Below are 23,688 nucleotides of genomic sequence, written 5' to 3'. Positions count from 1 at the left end.
TCCCAACCTGTGGGCCGCGACCCCTTTGGCGGTCGAACGACCCTTTCACAAGGGTCACCTAGGACCATCCTGCATATCAGATATTTACATTACGATTCATAACAGTAGCAACATTACAGTTATGAAGTAGCAACGAAAATAATTTTATGGTCGGGTCACAACATGAGGAACTGTATTTAAAGGGCCAGAAGGTTGAGAACCGCTGTCTCAAAGGCTCCCAAACCAAGGGAACCCTGATGAGTTGAAACTAGTCAGAAAAACTCAAAGTGGGGCTGCCTCAGAGAACTTGCCAGTATCAGAGCTGAGGGCTCCCGGCACCGCAGCACAGGTGAACTCAACTCCTACCCTGTGAGGATTCACAAGTGCCCCCACCTTGGCCCACTGGCTCTTGTCATAGCAAATGTCACCAGGAGTCCCACAGATTAACATCAACCCAATGTGAGCTCCCCAAGGGCCCCAGCCACAAAAGGAAATGCACTTCTACGAACAAGAGTCAGTAGGAAGAAACATAACACAGATTTGTACCCACAAAGATAGCAATTATTCAAATGATCAGATTCAGAATCTTAGAAAATAGGTGTGAACTATGGAAGAAAAAAGAGTAAATTACCAAAAAAATGAGCGAGTAAAAAGAGACTATAAATAAACATACATATTTGAAAAATATTCAAATAGAACTTTCATACATAAAAATTACAGTTTTTGAAGTAAAGCCTCAAAAGATGAGTTATCAGATTACACACAGATGAAGAGAGATCAATAAACCAGAGGCTAATCTGAAGAAATCCTCCAGAACAGCGGTCGCCAACCTTTCGGACCTCACAGACCACCAGGGGTCCACGGACCACCGGCTGGCGACCGCTGTTCCAGAATGCTGAACAGAGAAATAAGAAGAAAATTATAAAACCAGAAGATTTAACAAATAACTACTCAGCACTCCAGGGACTAAAAGGAATAAGAAATTTTTAGAGAGAATGCTTGAGAATTTTCAAGAACTAATGAAATTATTGAAAAACAGAACCAACAAAAAGTAACCCAATCTCAGACACGTTTCGAGGCGATCACGCCACCAGAAACAAAAAAAGGACAGATAACCCATGAAGCCACAACACTCAGACACACGCGGTTTCAATAATGGAGACCAGAATCCAATGGACTAACGTCTTCTAAATGACAAATACCACTGCCATCTGTGAGTATGCCTCCCAAAACTCAAAACTATCTTTCCACAATGAGAGCAAAATAAAGCATTCTCCGATAAACAGGGACTGAGCTTAGCTCCAACAGAGACTGACTGAAGGAATTCCACAGAATGTGCTGCCCAAAGGTGAACACTCATTCCATAAGGATAGTCACACAACAAATACGTACTATACAGTACCTACCACACTTACATAAATATTAAATATGCATTATTTTAGTAGAACCACCTTCTTTTCGTTGGACTGTAGCTTTCCTAATATGTAAATTACCTGTTACTAAAAAAAAAAAAAAAAAGGATATGAAAAGGTACTAAGCCAAATGGTCATTAGATGAATACGAATTACAATCACAGATTTCATCTAGATTGGCAGAGATTAAGACATTGCCCAGGGTGTGGTGGGAATACAGGACCATTTGTGAAAACATCAGCTCATGCACCCTCTATGACTTAGCAAGTCCACCCCTGGGTCCTTGCCCCCAAGACAGACCATCACACAGGGGGTTGCTTAGCACCTTCCACACACCAGAACTGGAACACAATTCAGCGTCCCACCCACAAGAGAATGGGTAGGTGCATCATCCTGTGACAGGCACACATATATGATGCATTTTCATAAACAAGCAAACTAAACAATGTAAATAGCAGGTCCTCAAATGGCATCATTTCCATTCCATGTTGCTTAAAGCCGCAGAACCCATCAAGGACACTAGGTGAGGACTTCCTATACCTATACCATGTTCACATGCAGCAAACAGAACATGAAAGGAGGATGACAAACATGGCATTGAGGTGGTGGACCCCTCTGGTGTGGAACCCAGGGGACAGGATGAGATGGCGAGGAGCCCGTTGGCAGCTGTAACAATATTGGCAATGGGCTAGGCTTTAGACTGGCTGATGGGTTCATTTTAGGATTACACATGATCTTTACTACATTCATAATTTATGTAATTTTTAAATGGGGAGAGAAGAACAAAGAGAGATGGAGATCCAGCTAAAAGCTGTTAGATGTCACTGCTGGGGCAAAAAATGAATTGGCAACCCTGGTCTGTGCTCCTCTCCCGTCACGTGTTTCACAAAGTTGCCCCAACCCCCTCCCAGACAAGCCCCATTCAGTCCTAGCCTGGACCTCCCATCACCCTGGCTCCGCACTGGAAAGCCAGCCCTTGGTCTCGCTTGAACTCTCCACGGCGTTGGACACACTGACCGACTGCTCGGGCTCACCGCCCACGTCTCTGCAGCTCCTCTCCCAGCATGCTCCCCTCACTTGCTGTGTGGGGCAAAAGTAGGCTTACAGTTGTGAGTACACAAAAGTGTATTCTTTTTTTTAATATTTTATTGATTTTTTTTTACAGAGAGGAAGGGAGAGGGATAGAGAGTTAGAAACATCCATGAGAGAGAAACATCCATCAGCTGCCTCCTGCACACCCCCCAACCAAGGTACATGCCCTTGACCGGAATCGAACCCGGGACCCTTCAGTCCGCAGGCCGACGCTCTATCCACTGAGCCAAACCGGTCAGGGCCAAAAGTGTATTTTTGTATTATTTTTAATAATTCTTGTATCATTTTCCATATGAACAACTGCAAACCCACTTCTGCCCCATCCTGTATACTAGGATGGGGAAGAGGCCGCTGCCCCTCACGGCAGCAGCGTGAAAATCGTGTTGCTGTTTCTTAAGGAGCTTTAATAGGAAATACGTGCTTCTGTGTTAATTCAAGAACAGCAATGCTTCTGTTAGTGAGATGTGCTTCTTGGGTAACCAGGGGGAGAAAAATCAGCAACAGCTGCTGCTGCTGGGGTGGCTTCTTTCAACACCTGCCCCGGACCGGGCTTTGGAGGCGCTGCTAGAGCCGTCAAACTCAAAGGCTAACGCGGGCCGCGTAAAAGGGGCGGGCGGCCGAGGGCCACAGCTCCACGCGCTTGTTCTAGAGAAAAGTCCGGGGGACCAGCGGTCGGGAGTAAAAGGTGTGAAGACTTTTGTAACCTTCAGACACAGTGAGATCGGTGCTAACTACTACGTGTTGCAGGCTGCTCCTATTGCTACTTCAGTTTCTGCATTTTTGTTCTTCTAGGGATTGATCTATTTCATCTAACTTGGTGTTCATGCTATTCCCTTAGAATCCTTTGTGTTTCTGTGCGGTCGGCAGTGCTATTTTCTCTTCATTCCCGACTTTAGTAATTCCTTCCCCTCCCACCCCGCCCCCTCTGTCAACCCAGCGAGTTTGGTCAATTTCGTTAGATTTCTGTTTTTATATTTCATTTATTCCTGCTCTAATAATTATTTCTTGACTTTTTGCTTGGGGTTTCGTTTGCTCTTCTTTTTCTGATTTCTTACGGTCAAAAGCTAGATTCTTGCTATATTTCTTCTTTAAACACAGACATGTTAGCCATACATTCCAAGCACTGGGGCACCCAAGTTTTAGTCTATTTGTTCTTCGTTTCACTCACATTTTCTTACTGCTGTGTGACTTCTTTGATACACGGGTTACTCGGTATTGTTTAATTTCCAGCTAACTGTGAGTTTTCCACGTTGATATATAACTTAACTTTATGGTGGACACAAAACAAGCTCGGTGTGGCTCCTCTAAACTCTGAGAACTTTTCGTCCTGCCGGAGGCCAGGGAACCCAACCTCTGAGGCGGCGAGGACAGGTGTTTCCGTCCACAGCTCCCGGGAACAGCAGGCGTGCAGTCACCCCGCTCTGAAGAGTGCCCTTCAAGGTCACCACGACGACTTCCATTATCTCTCCGTACTAGGAACCCGCCACGAAGCCGAGGCCTCCCCGCGTGGGCGGGCGGCTCTGACAACTCCGTACAAACACAACCCCTCTGACCCTGACCCCGCACTGGCACGCGGGACTGCGGGACAGCGGTTCAGCGGCCCGCGTTGCATGCCGGCATTCGTAGTTCTCAGGACGCCCGCCTTAGCGCGCAAGGGGACAGTAGGTCGGCAGCGCGCGTGGGATGCCGGGACCCGTAGTTCACAGGACGCCCGCCTTAGCGCGAAAGGGGAACGTTTGGACGGCGGCCCGCGTTGCGTGCCGGAACTCGCAACGCCTGATGGGGATCCGCGGTAAGGCAGAGCGCGGTGCATGCCGGGACTCATGGTTTAAAGACCCACCCCCTCCACCCCCACCCCCGGGCCTCAGTGCTTAAAGGGACCTGTGGGACAGCGGCGCGCGCTGCATGCTGGGTCCGGTGTTCACAGAGTAAACAGGGCGTAGTAACACTGTTCCCGCCGGGCCCAGCTCACGGGTTTAGTCCTGGAACGCCTCGGTACCCGTTGCTGATGCAGCGCGTCTCGGACCCCGCGTGGGCTAGTGTTTACACGCGGGCCCCCTGGCGCACGCACGTGGCGTAGTGTGACGCCACACGCTGTCCCGGAAGTCGGCGCGGACCTGGGCGGCGGGTGGAAGCCGGTGCAAGAGTGGGAATCGCAGCGCAGCCACCGCCGCCGCCTGGGCCAGGGTCGCCCGCCCGCCGGTCCGCCGGTCCGCCGGTCCGCGATGGGCACCGGGCCCTGAGCGCCCTCCCGCCGCATCTCCGCAGCGAACCTGTTGGCCGCGATGGAGGCGCCTCCCGCCGACCGCGTTCCCGCCGAAGGCACCCCGCCGGCGGCCGTGGCGGAGGTGCGCTGCCCGGGTCCCGGTCCGCTACGCCTGCTCGAATGGAGGGTGGCGGCGGGCGAGACCGTGCGCATCGGCTCGGTGTTGGCTGTGTTCGAGGCCGCCGCCGCCTCCGCGCAGCCCTCGGGGCTCCCCCCTGCCCGCGCCGGCTCCGGGGGCTGCGTGCGCGCCGAGCGCAGGCTGAGGTCGGAGCGCGCCGGCGTGGTGCGGGAGCTGTGCGCACAGCCGGGCCAGGTGGTGGCTCCCGGGTGAGTGAGTCGGAGTGAGGGCGAGCGTCTCGGGTTGGGAGAGGGGCCAGGGCCGGAGCCAGGCACTAGGCAGGAGAGGGTCTAGGGGGCTGCGCTTGGGGAGAACTTTGCAGGGTAAGACGCTGCTGCACGGCAGCCACGATTTGTGGTTTTTCCTTAGAACTCGGTTGTGTCCCCTCTTCTGCAGTAGGTGCCTGTCCCTGAGACGCCTTGTTTGTAAGTTAGGAAAACTGGGGGCGACAGTGAGTATGGAACGAATCCGCGTGCTCCGCGCTTGTCATCGCGCTATAAACTCCTGGGGGTGTGCACTTCAGATTCTCATAAACTTTGCGGAACGCGGTTGTAAAACCTGGTGCGGTTCTGCATCATCGTTCAGGAAGGAGGTGCAGCTGGGCGCAGGTGGTAGCACACCCTCCCAGGATTGGCTCAGCTGCGGGTCCTTAGTTTTGACCTTCTTAAGGGACGGTTTCCTCTGTTGAGGTGTGTGAACCTGTCAGCGTGCAGTTTGTATGGTCTTGAGATCAGGTTGAAGTGGGCACAGGTGTGTGTGCGCACATGACTCTTGATGGTTTTCATTGTCAAGAACAAAGGGGGCAGGTGAAATTTCCTGCCTCCTGCTGGAGTGGGTAGTGCACAGCTTCCCTATGGGGGCCACAGTGTACCCGCCCCCCCCCTCCCCCCGTCAGCTTTCTGTCCACTCCTGCCTTCCTCAGGTGGTGCTGCTCACTCTGGTCTCCTCCCCTCCCCCTGGGGCTGCACGCTGGTCTGTGTCCCCTCCCAGAAGCTAATGATGAGGACAGGATGGGATAAGGCCATCCTTTATCCCATCCCGGGGAGTCTCCGCCTGCATCCACTGTCCTCGCTCCTTCAGCTCAGGTGCCTATGCCTGCCCCCTGAAAGCAGGGCGGGCCGGGGGTATGGATGTTGCCTCAGGATGGCACCATCCACTGAAGCCGGCTGCCTGGCTTCCTTTAGAGCAGCGGTTCTCAACCTGTGGGTCGCGACCCTTTGGGGGTCGAACAACCCTTTCACAGGGGGTCGCCTAAATACATCCTGCATATCAGATATTTACATTACGATTCATAACAGTAGCAACATTACAGTTATGAAGCAACGAAAATAATTTTATGGTTGGGGGTCACCACAACATGAGGAGCTGTATTTTTTTTTTTTAAATATATTTTATTGATTTTTTACAGAGAGGAAGGGAGAGAGATAGAGAGTTAGAAACATCGATGAGAGAGGAACATCGATTAGCTGCCTCCTGCACATCTCCCACTGGGGATATGCCCGCAACCCAGGTACATGCCCTTGACCGGAATCGAACCTGGGACCTCTCAGTCCGCAGGCCGACGCTCTATCCACTGAGCCAAACCGGTTTCGGCGAGGAGCTGTATTAAAGGGTCGCGGCATTAGGAAGGTTGAGAACCACTGCTCTAGAGGGAGGGGCTCACTGTTGTCTGTTTGACACAATGTTGTCTGCTGTCATCACTGCTTTGAAGTCATCTCACCTGACCTCTTGGGGCAGCCGTGGGCAAACTACGGCCCGGATCCGGCCCATTTGAAATGAATAAAACTGAAGAGAAAAAAAAGACTGTACCCTTTTATGTAATGATGTTTACTTTGAATTTATATTAGTTCACACAAACACTCCATCCATGCTTTTGTTCCAGCCCCCCCCCCCCCCCCCCGTCCAGTTTAAGAACCCATTGTGGCCCTCGAGTGAAAAAGTTTGCCCACCCCTGTCTTGGGGCCTAATGAGCCGGTAAACCCACCAGCCTGTGCCTGAGGGAGGCTAAGCTCAACACCCGTGAAGAGCCGTTCTCCGCGATGTTCTGCCCTCTGTGCAGCTATGGGTGTGGGGGGCACGTGGCCGGGGCTTTCACACAGAAGGGTCAGGCAGGGGTTGTCCAGGTGGAGTGCGTCCTGTGCCAAGGGGACCTATAGCCGTGCTTGGGGGCACATCATTGAGTCACAGGCTGTGGAGTGGCATGGTGAGGTCCCAGGGATCTGCAGGGTGACAGGAAAGTGGCTTTTGTGTGGGCTTCCCTTGGTCATAAGGGGACAAGTTAGAAGCTGGCTAGGGGGCAGGGCCGTCTAGGTGTGGGGGGAAGATGGGAGGGGACCTGAGGCTGCGGTCTGGGCCCTTCTCTCTCCTGTGGTGTTCTGCCGGAGGGTCTTTCTGAAAGGACACCGACACTCTATCGATGAATCCAATGGCCTGGGCCCGTGTGTTTGTGACCAGCAAGTACAGCGCATGTGTTTTGGGTGCAGTTTGGTGAGTCTTGACAGATGTGCCTTGGAAACAACCACTCAGTCAAGATAAGGACATCTCCCTCGTGCAGACATGTATTTTAACCTCATCTGGTTCCTCTTGGGGGCATTTAACATTGACACTCTCTTTCTCTAAGACAGTACCTGCCTGATGTCTGTCACGGGCCTGGCTGTGCAGTCTGTGACACTGATTTCTTTTTAATTGTCATTCTTTTTCCTGCCCATCCTTAATCACTGGGGCTCCCCAAAGGCCCATCATTGTCTGTTTCCTTGTTGGTGGTGACACCCTGGCCCCGTCCACTTCCTGGCTTGCATTCCCCTGTCCCTCGCTTTCTGGTTCCCAGGAGAACCGCCTGCTGTTCGTATCTCCCTCGTTTCTTTCCTTCCATGTTCCCTGAGTCCTGGCGGGCTTCAGGAGGCAGGTTTGCTCTGGGGCGTGGGGCACTCTCGGTGTGTCCTGCTCTCTGGGCCGGCTCCCTTGGCAGGAGCACCTGCTCTGGTGCCATGGGGCTTGTCTACCTGCGTACTCTGTGCCCAGTGCTCTTAGCTGGACCCTCTGGTCTCAAAGCCACCGCTCTATGCTCCTCTTGCTCTGACTCGGGAGCCTCAAGCCAGGGCCTCTCCCTGCTTCCTCGTCATCTGTTACGACCTTCCTTCCACCTTAGAGTTAATCTTCTAGCAGCGATTTTCAACTGGTGTGCCCCAACAATTTTTAAAACATGCAATACCTGACTGTTTAGTCAGAGGCACTGACCTCTTTTCCCTTAGATTGTCAAACAAAAAAATGATAGCAATCAACGGTAGCCATCGGGTATTTTTTGGTGTGCCGCAGAATTTTAGTAATTAGCTTCTGTGTGCCACGAGATGAAAAAAGTTGAAAACCACTGGTCTGTAGTTAGTGGTCCCACTCTGGGTTCCCATCCAATCTTAGTGATCCTGGACTAGATAGTCTTCTTAATAAATATACAGATAAATTAGACTTTATCAAAACTAAGAACTCTGTCTTCAAAAAACAGTTAAGAAAACGAAAAGGCAGGCCACAGACTGGAAACCTATACCTTGTAAAGCATTTCGACCTGTTTATTGGTTGAACTAGAGACACACCAAGTATGTCTTCAGGTTAATGTTATTAGGGGCAATTGATGAAATCCTGGTACATTTTTTTGGGAATTCCTGAAAAAAATATCCTCCAAGTATTAAGTTTTAGTTTAAAAGTAAGTAAAGTGAATAAATGCAGACTTCAGTGCCCTTCCTCACTAGTGGTGTGTGGCCCACTTGTTCTCATGGGATAGCGGGACCGCAAAACCTGCAGTGAGTGTAAGCAGCATCTGCACTTCTAAACCTTGTAGTCGGGCGAATGAACCCGTTTGCTCAGTTTCTCACAAAACCTGCCACCATGTTCCCAGGCGCAAACAGCAGGTTTTTACCAGGTTCCAGGGCCCCACAAGCTTCCTTCAAAAGACCCATTAGCCAGGGATCAAAATGCACCTTTGACTTTTGGGAAAGGCCTCAAGTCCCTCTGCTAACTCTGCCACATGTTCTCCGGTGAGGGAAGGCCCCAGTGGGGATGGAGCCTGAGTCAGCACTGAAGGGGGTCTGGGAAGTGGGTGAGACCCTGTCAGCTAGAGAGGGTGTGTCCTTATTGCAGCAGCTGGGCAAGTGTCCTCAGGGCTGACCTGGAGGGACTGGGAGAGGTGGGTGGGATTGGAGAAGAGGGTGCTGGTGCTCCTGTGAGGGTCACTGAGCCTGGATTACTGGAAAAAGGGGTGCTGAGGGTGGGGTTTGGGTATGGGTGGGGTGCTGGGGAGCCACACAGGGGAGGTGGCAGCGCTCCAGCTCTGGAACGCAGAGGCAGAAGACCATTGGTGAGAGATGAGGAATGCAGGGTGCCCAGAGGGGGTGGACAGGAAGTTGGGGACAGGTGCAAAAGGCTTCTGGGAAGGTCGGGTGAGAAGCTGTGGGGGGTCCAGTGCAGGGGCTGGTCTGTTCCTCTTATTGTTTAAGACAGGAAACGAGCAGATTTTTGGCTAGAGGCTTAGATGGCGTTAATGGCAGGGGAGAGCATGCTCCAGGGAGAGGAATAAGGTGATGGGGACAAATCAGCACTGGGGTTAGAGGCTGCAGACACGGGACAGCGAGGCCCTCGCCTGAGCCCCACCCATGCAAAGAAAATGGTAATTTCTGAGTTTGTAGAAACTGGAGCTATTGCAGTAGTTTATCAGAAGTGCAGATGCATCGCAGCCTCTCTCTGCACTGGGAACACGGGGGAGGCAGCCACTTATTGTTGGTATTATTGTTCCTTGTTGTATTAACAAAGTTTCAGTTTTTGTAGATTGTTTATCATAAATGTAAGAGGATTTGAGATAGTTTTCATGTTTCCCCCACGTTTCCTCTCCTGACAGGACATTTTCAGTTCCTGCACCTGTTCTATGTGGTTTGTTGTGTTTTAGGTGAGTGGAGCCCACAGGTGAGACGTCCGTCCTGCATTTTACAGCCAGAGCACAGGAGTCCCGGGAGGCGTGCAGCAGCCAGGTCTTCCTCCCTCTCAGGGAGAGGAGTGAGAAACCAGAGTCCCAGTGTCTCCCTTCTGATTTCTGCTTTTTGCCCCCCATTTCTAGAGCGGTTCTGGTGCGAGTCGAAGGATGCAGCCACCCAGTGGTCATGAAGGGTTTGTGTGCCGAGTGTGGCCAAGACCTGACCCAGTAAGTACCGACCCGGCGTGAGCATAGTGCCTTTCATGTTGGAAGGGGGGCGGTGGGTACAGAGGTGACGGGTGGAGGGCACGGGTGGGGGCTGGGAACCTGACTGCTTTAAGGTCAGCTCGCCCAGCCACCCGCTGCGGGCGGGAAGCACTAGTGAGTAGAGATGCATTTCTGACCCTACAGTGTGCGTAGGGGGTGCTGTGCCTGGCTGTTTCCTCATCGAGTGCTTGTGTCAGTCAGGGTGGCATCCATGTGTGTTTTCAGCGGAGCTCTGTGAGGGACTGAACGTAATCGTTTGGCCAGTCTCCTGTGTGTTTTAAGTGGACAACGTTCCACAGTTGCCAGCAGCACATCGACCACAATGGAAATGAAAGTGCTCGCTGCATTGGTTAGCAGCCGAAGGCAGCCACCTGACAGCCCTCTCGCTTCCGCAGGCTGCAGAGCAAGAACGGGAGGCAGCAGATGCCACTCTCCACAGCCACCGTGTCAATGGTGCACAGTGTCCCGGAGCTGATGGTGAGCTCTGAGGTGAGTGCGCTTGTGGCTTCCAGAGCAGGGAGAGGGCAGCCGGAGAACATGCAGGGCTTTGGTCACCTTTATCTCTGAAGTGACCTCTGGGAGGACGACAAGTATGGAGGCTGCACTTGTCTCTTTCCCAAGTGATTCCACCTGGGAGGCACCCGGCTCCCTGCTGTCTAGGGCTTTGGTTCCAGTCCCCTGGGGCCAGGTCTGGGCTGGAGGAATTAGACATGGGAACACATGCTGTGACCAGCGGATCTAGTCGGGAGGCTGAGGGCCAGGGTTAGAGCCCACGAGCAGCTGCTACCAGGACAGGTGGCTGTGCAAGAGGTGACCTGGGTAGAGTCAAGGGCATCAGGGGTGCTTGTGGAATGGACATGGGTGCAGGGACCCCGAAGAGGCCTCAGAGCTCCTAGGGGGGGCCCCTGTGCACTTGTGTACCAGCAGGCCCAGCTGCCCAGAATTGAAAGTGTCTGCACAAATAAGAAGTTTGGAGTTTTACCAGATCTGTTCCTTTTATGCATTCCAAGAACCCTGACACTTCATGTTTCTGTGGTCTGAGTCTAATGGGCTTGAGTGAGCATCCTCAGGACAGAGCACAGGAACGCGTCTGTGGAGTGGTATAAAAGATCAGTTATAAAGCAGTTTCAGAGTTCTACATCTGTGTGAATAGGTGATACATTGTTACAGGGTTTTTTTAGATTTGTGCTTTTAAGTGATACCTACTTTTTTTTTTTTTTTTTGAGAAAGACAAAATACCAGATACATGCTTCAGGTTTTTCTGAATTACTGGACTTTAAACAAATGTAAATACGTGTGTGTGTGTGTGTGTGTGTGTGTGTGTGTGTGAGAGAGAGAGAGAGAGAGAGAGAGAGAGAGAGAGAGAACGAACGAACTAGGGAGCTGGAGGATTAAAGAGAAGAAAGTATCCACTGTTTCCTGCCATCACGGAACCACTGTTGGCTTCATTCCCTTCAGGATCAGAGGTTAGAATTCTGTGTAACCTAATGAGAGCCGGCGTTTGTTGACAGTGAGTTGCAGTGAGAAATGGGAGTGATGCAGGCCCCAAAGTCTTTGTCATTGGCCCACATCAGTCCCCTCATCGCTGAGTGTGGTAGGACCGGCCCTTCCAAGAGCAGTGTCTCCGCTGGCCCTCGAGGGCAACATCTGGGCCATGCCGTCTCCAGGACCCACCTGGGCCTCTTCCAACGTGAAGCCGAGCGGCGGGCACCTGAGATGCATCCCACATGCCTGCTGCTGCACCTCGTGTCCTAGTTGTCCTTGTCCCAGCCTACCGTCCCACTTTCCCATTCCTTCTGCAGTTCACGGTGTTGAGTTGCTCCACAGCATCCAACCAAACTTTTATAGGAACCATCACTTAATCTTACCTCCTTTTTCATTGGTTTACACCTTTCGTGAAATGACAGAATTAGGATCACAAGGCAGAGTGCCTTGCAGGGTGTGGTACACACTGCAGGCTCCAGGCAGCAGGGGAGTAGCCCTGTGGCCCCACGTGGTCTCAACAGCAATGGGTCCACTGGCAGGCAGTGCAGAGGGCAGTGAAGAATATGCTCAGCTTCGACCTGTTTTTCTTAATAAAATTGAATTAATTTTGGATCCAGATAGACTTGCATTGTCATTTTTCCTTTTTTGTTTTAACTTCAGCAAGCCGAGCAGTTAGGGAGGGAAGACCAGCAACGGCTGCATCGGAACAGGAAGCTGGTGCTCATGGTCGACTTGGACCAGACCCTGATCCACACCACGGAGCAGCAGTGCCAGCAGATGTCAAACAAAGTGAGTGTGGCGGCCCGCGGGGCTTCCTCAGCCTGTGGCACAGGCAGGCCCCCCACGGTCCTCGGCACCGTGAACTGCAAGCCTGGAAGGCCGAGGGGGCAGGCAGAGTGGATGGCAAAGGGGGCGCTCTTGGGGGAGAGGAGCAGATGTGTGTGCTCTTCAGGAATGTCTGCAATGGGGGGCAGTGCAAGTGCACCCGGGCTGTAGGTGAGGCTGGACCTCACCCTGCGTGAATTCTCCAGCGAAATACAGAGAATGGGTCGAGGACAGGATGCTACTTCAACTTTGTGCTCAGAAGTTGTGGAGCTGAGAAATTGAATTTCTGGACCTTTCAGAAGGCTTTGCATGCCTGTTGCAGGTGGCTGTTCCCAGGCAGGTGTCAGCTCCTGCTGTCATTACCTAGAGACCAGCGTCACCGATATCGTCATCTTTCACTTTGTTGCTGTGTAGCCCTCTGTTAGTGCTTGGATTTGCATGTCCACAGAGCTCATCAGTCTGGTTAGGACAGCACTATGGGAAGTTGTCCTTGACAGAGGGACCAGGCCAAGCCAGGCTGGCTTATGGGTTTATCATGCCTTTGAAGTCAGGCATTTATAAGACAGTTGAACTAGTTGTAACATGCCAGTTTCTCAGCTAATATGGTCCAGAAGGCAAATGTCAGCCTCTGCACGGCCAGTCCTCAGCTATTGCTGGGGCTTCAGTGCTACCACACCCTGCTCATGGGCCCATCCCTCTGCTGGCTCGGTAACAGTGTGATGGCAGGGCTTTGCCAGCCACCCAGAGCCCACCACATGCTGCTTCTGACCCAGGACGCTGCTGGTGACTTCAGAAAGACACTTCTTAGCGTGTGCCTTTAAGGATGTTTATTGTAATTCATGGACTATTTAACTGTTGAGTGGGGTGGAAGTTTATAAGGTTTCATTCCTAGTCTTCTAACATTAGCCTGATCACGAGGGCTTTGACTGACTTAGAACTGGGAAAAGTTAACTAAACCTAAGATTGGTTACTTTTCCTTTATAGTTGTTGTTTAGAGCATTTTTACTGAGAAAATTAATGATAAATAGGATTAAAAAGATCAGAGTTTACTTCCTGAGGAGAGGGAGCCTATTTGCCTATTAATCGTGTATAAGCAGGTTGGTATTACTAATTTCATCTGTCTGCTGAGGTGATTTAGAATGCTGTTTCAGCTTCTGTGATGTGTCTATAAGTTAATAAAGCTGTGTCTTAAAATAGTCCATGAAGTAGACTAGCTTATGTGGGAACCTGTGGCTTGCTTTCATTGATAACTGGGGAAGACACTGTCAGCAGATTAATGGGAACCTGTTCTAAGCCAACTGTGATTCTGCTATTTGACCAATGTCAGTATTTGAAGGAACAAAGACATGGGTGACATTACTTCTGGGCACTTTGCTTTATCCATCATCAACAAGAGTGGGCACAGTAGTCAGGATGTGTGAGGGTCTGCTGGTGTCCTTGCAGCCCTTCAGTGACACAGCAGTGACTGGGTAGTTGCCTTAGTTGTCATAGCTGGTTCCTGTGGGTGTTGGTCACAGGTAGTCTCTGTACTTAAGACAGATAGTGGCCCTATTGCCATAGGTCAGATGGCGAACCTATGGCACGCGTGTCAGAGGTGGCACGCCAACTCATTTTTTGATTGATTTTTCTTTGTTAAATGGCATTTAAATATATAAAATAAATATCAAAAATATAAGTCTTTGTTTTACTATGGTTGCAAATATCAAAAAATTTCTATATGTGACACAGCACCAGAGTTAAGTTAGGGTTTTTCAAAATGCTGACACGCCAAGCTCAAAAGGTTCGCCATCACTGCCATAGGTAGTTACTATAGGTACTTGCAGTGGTTTTGTAGGCAGTTACGTGTTGTCATCGGTAGTTGCTGTGTGAGTGGCCACAGCAGAGGGGGCTGAGCTCACTCCCGTGGAGCATGCGTAAAGAAATCGTGAGTGTCAGGTAAGTTGGCAGGATACCTGGACCCGTGTCCTGACAGTGGAGCCCGTGCCCTCGGGTCCTCTGCTGACTGGGCATTCGCTCTCCGCAGGGCATCCTGCACTTCCAGCTGGGCCGGGGCGAGCCGATGCTGCACACCCGCCTGCGTCCGCACTGCAGGGAGTTCCTGGAGAAGGTCGCCAGGCTGTACGAGCTGCACGTCTTCACCTTCGGCAGCCGTCTGTATGCACACACGATTGCAGGTGAGCGTGCGGCTCAGGCTGAGCTGCGTGTGGTGCACCTGAACACTGAAACTGGGTTACTTCTTACTGTCCATCATGCTTTCTTTCTTTTTTTCTTTTTTTTATATAGATATATTTTTTATTGATTTCAGAGAGGGAAAGGGAGAAGGAGAGAGAAAAACATCAATGATGACAGGGAATCATTAATTGGCTGCCTCCTACATGCCCCACACTGGGGATCGAGCCCACAACCTGGGCATGTGCCCCAACCAAGAACCAAACTGTGACTTCCCGGCTCACAGGTTGACGCTCAACCACAGAGCCACCGCGGCCAGGCCCGCCATGCTTTCTTGAAGGTGAAGGAAGCTCCCTGTCAGCCTCCTTAGGAGCTGGCAGTTGGAGTGGCCAGGCAGCGTTGTCTCTGAAGTTCAGCCACTGCTCTCTTGGGCGGCCCCTCCCCACCTGCCTGCGACCCCAGAGCCAGTCTAGATGGACTGGCTGCTGTCACAGGCCAGTTTAGAAGTTGGTCAGGACCACAGGTACCTGGAAAAAGAAACATCTATTATAATAAAAGCTTAATATGCTAATTAGACCCGACGTCCTTCCGGACAAAGCCGGGGCTGTGATGGAAGCTCAGGTCCCGGGTGCCAAAGGGAAGCCGGTGCTGGCAGCCGGGGGAAAAAAGGCCTACTCTTGCATGAATTTCGTACATCGGGCCTCTAGTCTTATATATAAGTGAACTTAAAATGTTTTACTGATTGGTTTGGAAACACTTGTGGGGCCACATTGCTTATGTCTGTCTGCACTTAACACTTAAGGTGCAGACAGGCGATCTTACTAGGAGCACGCAGACGTCGGGCTGTGCTGGCTGAGCTCAGTGCATGGAGGCAGTAGCCCTTGGGTCATGCAGCATTGCCCACGGTGGCCACAGCTGGGGGCCGTGTAGGGCGTGGGCTTTACCTCCCTGGGGATGGCTGGGATCCAGCCCCACTGACTGCAGGTTAGACCTAGTACCTGCAGTATGACATGGTCACAGCTCCCTATTAGACGTGCAATGGTTAGATTCAGCACCTTGAAATTCTCTTTACTGGTTGGTCTTGGTCTTTTATTGTTGCTGGAGAAATGAATTTCTCATCCCCTGTTTACATTTAATGCCCTTGTAGGAAATTTTAATTATGGACATGTAGGCAACATATTAAAGTAATTCATCTTGTAACTAAAATTCAACATATTTGCCTTTAGCATGTGGCTGCTGTGGCTATTGGGATATGTGATTGGGACATGTGAAGGTTAATGTAACTACTTCATAGAATTTTCTGTGATGCTCTGTGTCTCTGATTCTAAAGAAACAGTAAGATCTTCACTGTATGCACAGTGAAGCGTCCGTGCTTCTTAGACACACATGACCTTTATCCTGCTTTCTTTTCAAAGGCTTTTTAGACCCTGAGAAGAAGCTTTTTTCTCACCGAATATTATCGAGGGACGAGTGTATTGACCCGTTTTCTAAAACAGGGAACCTCAGGTACGTACCTGCTCTGTTCATCACAAGGCTTGCTGTTGGTTCCCATTGTGAAGATGCATTGGGAGCATCAAGCAATAATTGTGTTTATTCTTAAATTTCTGCTACTGTCTTCTAACCAGACCCCTACTTCCTGCCTCTCCTTGAATGTCCAGGCAGTGGCAGGGGCCTGGGAGGATGGGGGTGTGGAGAGCAGGGCTGGGGGGCACAGGAAATTCAGGTGACAGTGTCAGTGGAAAGCACCCAAAGCTTCCCCGAATACAAGGTGGGCTGTCCGTCAAGTCACAAGTTTAAAGAAGGTGTTTCACGTCGGTGTTGGCATCTCAGGTTCACATTCCTCGAGAGCTGGCTTGCTGTTAACGCTGGGAGTGTTAGGAGAGCCTAGGTCACATTTCCATCAGCCCCTCTGCTATTCCCATCCCTCCCGTCACCACCCCTCTTCCTATCTTGTCCTGTCTATGCCTCTGTGACTGGGCCATCCCACCCAATCACAGGGCTCTTCGATATTCTCAGAAATGTCTTCTCTATATGAGCATTGTCCCACTTTCTACCCAGTGTCAGGTAGAACTAACGAGATTGGATAATAAGGCAGTACCAGCTGTGGCCTCAGTGGCCTCCTGGCTGGTGTTAGCCACCTGCATCTAACATTTCGTGGGGGGGTTTTTTTGGGGGGGGTGGGGTTTAAAATATATTTTATTGATTTTTTACAGAGAGGAAGGGAGAGGGATAGAGAGTTAGAAACATCGATGAGAGAGAAACATCGATCAGCTGCCTCCTACACATCCACTATTGGGGATGTGCCCGTAACCAAAGTACATGCCCTTGACCAGAATCGAACCTGGAACCCTTCACTCCAAAGGCCAATGCTCTATCCACTGAGCCAAACCTGTTAGGGCTAACATTTCGTGTTTGGGGTGTCCACATAACTGCGACCCATTCAAGTCAATGTGCACTAGGAAAAGTCTGAAAGCACTTGTTTCAGAAACAGACCTTGTGTGTTTGCTCCTTAGCGTCAGAGTGAGCAGGGTGATGTGGACAAGGAAAATGAGCAAGCGTGTCAGTGACTGTTAGGGAGCCTGCTCCACAGTGGACATGGCAGTCCCCCATCTGGAATTAAATGTGCTGGAAGGCATCTGCCACTGAGGTGTTTTAGCTGCCTTATGTTCTTCTGGAAAATGGACTCAGAAAATAATATTAATTTTGGACACATGAACATTTTTTCCTGGGTAGTGTAGCCTTTATTATTTACTAGAGGCCCAGTGCATGAAATTCATGCACGGAGGTGGTGTCCCTCAGCCCAGCCTGCACCCTCTCCAATCCAGGACTCCTAGAGGGATGTCCAACCCCAGAGGGATCGGGCCTAAATGGGCAGTCGGACATCCCTCTCACAATCCAGGACTGCTGGCTCCCAACCCCTCTTCTGCCTGCCTGCCTGCCTGACTGCCAGCCTGACTGCCCCTAACCACTCCCCTGCCAGCCTGATCAATGCCTAACTGCTCCCCTGCTGGCCCAATTGCCCCTAACTGCCCTCCCCTGCAGGCTTGATCACCCCCACTGCCCTCCCTTTCAGGCCTGATCCCTCCCAACTGCCCTCCCCTGCCGGCCATCTTGTGTCCACATGGGGGCAGCCAGCTTTGACCACATGGGGTGGCCATCTTGTGTGTTGGAGTGATGGTCAATTTGCATGTTAGTCTTTTATTAGATAGATTAGCAGTAGAGAATCTGAACAGTGGTAGGCGTCTTTCCTGGGTTTATCCCCTGATCTTGAAGACAGGCAAGAAGCAGTCATCATTCTGAGTATTGAGTGCTATGAGCCAGCTCTCTGAATCTCAGGGGTGTGGACAGAAATGAAGTTTAAGGAGACCACGTGAGGTAGCAGACCATGCCTGCACCCAGGGATGGCCTTTAGACCCTTGTTAATATTTCTGCTCACCCACACACACTAGTAGCTTTGGGGAATACAAGTCACCTTTTGGGAACTTCAGGGAACAGCTTTTTCAAACAGCTGAGTTTGAACAAGGCTGAGCCTTCCTACCTCTCTCTCTGAAAGCCCTCACCTGGGAACAGGTGGGAGCAGACTCTGGCCTGTAGGCAGATAACCTGTGTTTGTAAATGAAGTTGTACTGGGACATGGCCACTGACTTAGGTTTGTCCTGAGGCTTTGTTAGGACTGGAGCTTTCTCCTTCCTCTCTGGTCTTCTAAGGAGAGTGCTGACTCCTGCCTTGAGAAGTAGCAGAGACAGTGGAGGGAACTGGGACTGTTTTAATGTTACCTTCTCTGGAAACAGTTTAAACACAAGCTAAACAAAAGTCCTTCATGTAGTTTGCATCTGTTTTGCATTCGTCTGCTGTCTAGTGGTTCCAAGTGAGATAGTTGTCACTCTTGTTTGATGATTCTTTTTGTAAATCATGCTAGTAGTTTTGATACATTTTTACTTCCAGAAATCTCTTTCCTTGTGGAGACTCGATGGTTTGCATTATCGATGACCGAGAAGATGTCTGGAAGTTCGCCCCCAATCTGATCACCGTAAAGAAATACGTCTACTTCCAGGGCACAGGGGACATCAATGCTCCCCCAGGGTCCCGGGAGCCTCCGGCGAGAAAGAAAGGTGGGCAACTCCCTTCTAGTCCTCAGAGAAGTATCAGCATTTGCTTCACTGTCTCCTCCGCCTCTCACCTGCCTTGTGACTGCTCTGAATTCAGGACTCACTTTGTTGCTGCTTGTTTGTATTTCGGTATTACAGAGGCCGTTGTGTTTATGTTATTCTAAAAGGCATGATATTATGTTTCTGTGTCTTAATTGTACAATTTGAACATTTTTCCAGTTGAGTAGGATTAAATAAAATGTTTTGAGGTATGCAATTAGTGCTGCAGCCACTAAAATAGGACTGAGAGGTCTGGGCTGGGAGAAAGTGGGACCCAGCAGGGTCCTTGCAGTGGGCAGCTCGATGGCCTGTCTGAAGCAGGGTATAGCGGATGCGTCCTGCGTTTTCCCATTTCTTGGAAATCATGGTAACCTCTCGTTTTATGTGCACCTGCAGTGAATTATCCTCCCAAAGGTGCTGACATCGCAGATCAAGCTCCGTCCATTAAGGACCCTGAGGAGGGCAGGCCGGTTTCTGCAGTCGAGCAGAGTAACGGCCTTGGGAAGCCCATGAGGGAACTCAACGGGGACTGGGCCTCACCTGCTGCCCGAGCCCCTTTGGTGGACGGTAGGGGGCCCCCAGTGTGTGTTCAGCAGCAGGGTCGGACCTCAGTGGAGAAGCAGCCCGCACAGGGCACAGCAGGCAGTGACCTGGACTTTGACTTATCCAGTGACAGTGAGAGCAGCAGTGAGTCGGAGGGTCAGTCCTCCACCACCTCTGATGGCGAAAGTGGGGAGAAGAAGAGCCAGAAGAAGCCTAAGGCTGCGCAGGACACCAGGAGAGCCATGCAGCAGGGCGGGGCCCCTGGCCCAGGCGGGGAGAGGCCCACACGGCCAAATCACTGCGGAGAGCCTGTGCCCGGAGTCCAGCCTGACCTGCAGGAGGAGGGCGAGCGAGACAGCTTCTGTGGGCTGGCGGGTGGCTCTGCTGACAAGAAGGAGGCTGAGACGGAGTCCCAGAACAGTGAGCAGTCAGGCATCACAGTGGGCGAGTCCCTGGACCAGAGCGTGGAGGAGGAGGAGAACGAGGAGGAGGAGGAGGATGATGATGGTGATGACCACCTGGTCCACCTGGAGGAGATCCTCGCCCGCGTGCACTCCGACTACTACGCCAGGTATGACCGGTACTTGCGCGGTGAGACCCAGGAGGCACCCGACATAAGGAAGATCGTCCCTGAGCTCAAGAGCCGAGTACTGGCGGACGTGGCCATAATCTTCAGTGGGCTGTACCCCACCAACTTCCCGGTGGAAAAGACACGGGAGCATTACCATGCCACGGCCCTCGGAGCCAAGATCCTCACCCAGCTGGTGTTAGACCCTGACGCCCCTGACAGGGCCACCCACCTGATTGCTGCAAAGGCAGGTAAGTGGCCAGCCAGCCGCTAGGCCTCCCTGGGTCCTGCTCTGGGGTTGGGGCAAGGACAACCGAGGGAGTTCATGGAGTAGAATGCATCTACATCGGCCTCTGCAGTCATTTTTTGAAACTAGCAGGGCTCCTGTTTCATGTGGAATTTTCAGAAGCATCTTTCTGGCAATTACATAATGGCTAAATCCTATTTGGACTGGTTCTGTGTCTGCCCATCTTGGGCCTAGGTATGCATGTGGGCTTGTCCTGGGTGCATGCCTTAGGCTTTGTACTGGGTCCCTGAGTATCTGGGCCATTGCTCCCCTCTTGTAGGCACAGAGAAGGTGCGGCAGGCCCAGGCATGCGGACAGTTGCACGTGGTGAACCCCGACTGGCTGTGGAGCTGCCTAGAGCGGTGGGACAAGGTGGAGGAGCAGCTCTTCCCGCTGAGCGAGGACTACGGCAAAGTGCAGAGGTGAGCTGCCAGCAGACTCGGCCCCGTCTCCTCGAGAGCCCCCCCCGGCCGCCAGCCTCGCTGCTCGCAGCCCCACACGGCATCCCCCGTGTTCAGTGCGTGGCTTCCTCAGCCCTCTCACCTGTGCCCTGCCTGCCCCACTGTGGCTCCTCCAGGCTCCATCACGAACAGGTTATCTGGAAAAGGTGACCGTTACCGCCTAGGGAAGAAGTACAGGTTTTTTCCTGTGACTGTGCAGTAGGGCTGTCAGTGGTGAATCTAGTTTGCGTGTTTCTTTCACGACTGCTAGAAGTTATATGAGCCACACAACTGCTGTAGAGTCACTGGGAGAGGGTCAGCCGTGGCGAGGAACATGTAAGAGAGCCTGGTTTTTGTTGTGTTTTTTTTCCATAAAGGTTTGAAAAATGCTTCCTATTCTTAAAGTTTGAATGTTGTATTTAGAGGGAAAATCCTGGGACGGACATGAGGGAAACAACAAACGCAGCCTGCACTGAGGTCCATGGTGGGCACACCTCTGCCCGGTGCTGTGTGATGTCCTGCCCAGGGCTCTGCCCTAGAAGTTAAGATGAGTGGTGTCCACGTCTTCATCCGCACAGGCTCTGAGCGTCAGATGGAGGGAGACCAGTTCACGGGCCTGTGTAGGGCGTCTTGCATCCCCCGGTGAGGCCTGGCTCCGTCTCATGGCCTTTTCTCACCCGCAGGGAGGACAGTCCCGCAGCCTTTCCCGACAGGCAGGGTGTGCTGCCAGCTGCCTTGTTCCATCCGACACCTGTGCACGCCAAGGCCCAGCCCGGCCCTGATGTCCGGATCTATGACGCCAGTACGGGCAAGCTCATCCGGAAGGGCACTGCCAGTCCCGGGCCCCCCGGCTCCCTGCAGATCCACACGGGACACTCCTCCTTCAGGTATGTCTGCCGCACCGCGGAGCACGCCTGCTGGCAGGACTTCCCTTGGGTGGGCTGGTGCGTCCGGTTCTGAGTTGGACTTGGCTGCCTGCTGAGGGCTCTGACTGCTGGTGTGGAAAAGCCTGCCCCACTTCCACTTCGGACCTCTCTGCATACTTTTTTGTCTTGTGTCAGCTGATGTGCACTGGCTCGCTCACGCTGGCTCAGTGCCGCCCTCCATAAGCCATTTCATTTGCTGACCCCAAATGAAACTGTTGGCCATATCCCAGCAGACGATGCGCCGGGGGTGCTGGGCCTGACCCTGACTGCCTCAGGCCCACCCGGTCTGTCCCTTCCATAGGACAGACAGTTGTCGTGAGGGAAAAGGGCAGCTTTGGGCCTGTGCTGGGCTATGCTGCTCCAGCTCAGCAGCACAGCCTCCCTGGCCGCCTGCCCACTTCCACACAGCCCAGATGGGCTGGAGATGGCGATGGTGTGAGCAGGACATGCAGGAGAGACGCCCAAGTGGACCTGCACCGGCGCTTCCCTCGGCGGGAGGGCACTTGCGGCGCGAACCTTCCCTCTGAGTCTCAGGTGCGCCCTCCATTTCCTCTGTGCTGACAGGATCCTGAGTTTGAGGACCATACACCCCACTGTGTAAACAATCTTGGGGCAGTGTCTGAGATTTAAATGAGGGGTCTGAGGCTGGTGTTTTAAAGAGCTGCCAATGGTGTGGCATTGTGGTAGACGTGTGGCCCTGCATCATGTCCCCTCTCCTTCTGGAAAGCTCCGCGCCCCTCCCCCTTCCCCCAGCAGCGGTCCATGCTGGGAGTGGCCATTGATGCCTCCCTCTGGCCTTCCCCTGGACATGGTGACACTTCAGAGCCCGACTGAGCCACTCAGAGTGGACATAGAGCCCCCCCTAAAGGCCAGGTGAGGGGCCCCAGGTGTGAGTGGACAGGCGCCCTGGGTTGGGCTTTGTGTGATGATTGGTTGTTTGTAACTAAAAGCATCGTCACTGTTAAATCCCACCAGTTAAGGAGTTACATTTGACCTCTGTGCTGTTGCTTGCGTTCCTGTGACCACCAGTCATGGTAATATCCAGGAAAGGTCGTGCGTCCCTTTAATAAGTGGTGTCCGTGATTGGCCACGTTTGCTGGGACTTGCGGTCCCACCAGCAGGTGCAGGTGTCAGGTCACATCTGCCATGTCACCAGGCTGTTGCCTTCTCTCATCTCAACTCACTTAAGCGAGCTGCCCTTTGTAGCCTTAACTTACCCTTTTTTTCCTCCTGGGTTTTTGTGAATTTTTGCCTTTTTGTGTTCATTGAGTTAGAAAAGTTTCCTGTAGTTGCTGCCTTTGAAATGAAGGAGGACTGGTTCTTCCCGGCTGGACTGCATCCTTCACCCTTTGTGAACACATGAAGGGCTGGGTGTTCTCCTTTGTCGTCAGCACTTAGGGCTCAAACATCTATAATGTGTAGTGTTCACTCTCAGACCTTCCTTGGAATATTTCTCATGATGGATTTTGTCTGTATTCCACCCTCTCTTTAGAAATTCTGTGGTGACCAACGTTATTTCAGGTATATATTTTTTAAAGGATAGCCTTTCCTTAGCACCCAAGTGAGCAAATGTTTGGCATCCTCTCTGTCGCCAGAGCAGCAGGTAGACGGTTGCTGCTCAATTAAAGGTTCCGCTAAAGCGGTGATGGACTTCACCTCCGCGTTCGTGGAGGATGTGTTCCCGAGGCAGAAAGGCTTCTTCGGTATTTCACAGTAACTCTTGTTCAGGTTATCCTGCAAAAAACTAAGTGTGGTTCCAGCTCTGTAATTTACTGTCCCCGAGAGGTTCAGAGGGGGGTGGTTTCTTGCTTCGGTTCTGATGTGCATAGACTTTCAGGTGTTCGGGATAGGCCTGTGTTTATCCGCTACCACATAGGGTGTGGTGTGTGTGTGTTTCTATTGCTGAATCATTCTTAAGTGGCGAGGCTGCCCTCCTTTCTGAGGCTCCCCATTCAAGAGGAGACCCAGGCGGAGTGCTGGGTACACCTCAGCTATGTGTTTCTGCCCCTCCCAGCCTCAGTCACAGGCAGGGAGATGGTTGAGAAAGGGCTGTACCAGCAGAGCCTTCCTGAGCAGCAGACGGGGTGGGGCCAGGTCAAGGACAGCATTCCTTCAGGAAGTCACTGATGCACTGATTTCTCCCCACTTTCACAAGAAGAGGGAAGGGTGACCCTCTGTGTGGACTTGGCTGCTGTTGTGGTGAGACA

General features: G+C 52.0%; 1 protein-coding gene across 7 annotated transcripts in view; it reads left to right on the top strand.

Moving 5' to 3' along the window:
• Positions 1-4,381: 4,381 nt before the first annotated feature.
• CTDP1 (CTD phosphatase subunit 1) overlaps positions 4,382-23,688 on the top strand; it is a 40,462-nt gene continuing 21,155 nt past the window's right edge. For 2 of the 7 annotated variants that reach the window (XM_036321945.1, XM_036321943.1), the window contains exons 1-10: positions 4,382-5,076; positions 9,969-10,052; positions 10,487-10,580; positions 12,237-12,365; positions 14,425-14,575; positions 15,986-16,076; positions 18,516-18,682; positions 19,115-20,080; positions 20,396-20,537; positions 21,239-21,442. In XM_036321945.1, coding sequence (XP_036177838.1) covers positions 4,769-5,076; positions 9,969-10,052; positions 10,487-10,580; positions 12,237-12,365; positions 14,425-14,575; positions 15,986-16,076; positions 18,516-18,682; positions 19,115-20,080; positions 20,396-20,537; positions 21,239-21,442 — 2,336 coding nt within the window. In that variant the 5' untranslated portion in view covers positions 4,382-4,768. Of the gene's footprint in view, positions 5,077-9,968; positions 10,053-10,486; positions 10,581-11,399; positions 11,558-12,236; positions 12,366-14,424; positions 14,576-15,985; positions 16,077-18,515; positions 18,683-19,114; positions 20,081-20,395; positions 20,538-21,238; positions 21,443-23,688 lie in introns of those variants that run through there. The other 5 variants (XM_036321942.1, XM_036321947.1, XM_036321944.1 and 2 more) reach the window with 4 other exon arrangements.

The sequence above is a fragment of the Myotis myotis genome, unplaced genomic scaffold (genome assembly GCF_014108235.1).
Source record: "Myotis myotis isolate mMyoMyo1 unplaced genomic scaffold, mMyoMyo1.p scaffold_m19_p_9, whole genome shotgun sequence".
NCBI classification, from domain to species: Eukaryota; Metazoa; Chordata; class Mammalia; order Chiroptera; family Vespertilionidae; genus Myotis; species Myotis myotis.
This window is presented reverse-complemented; position numbering and strand designations above follow the sequence as displayed.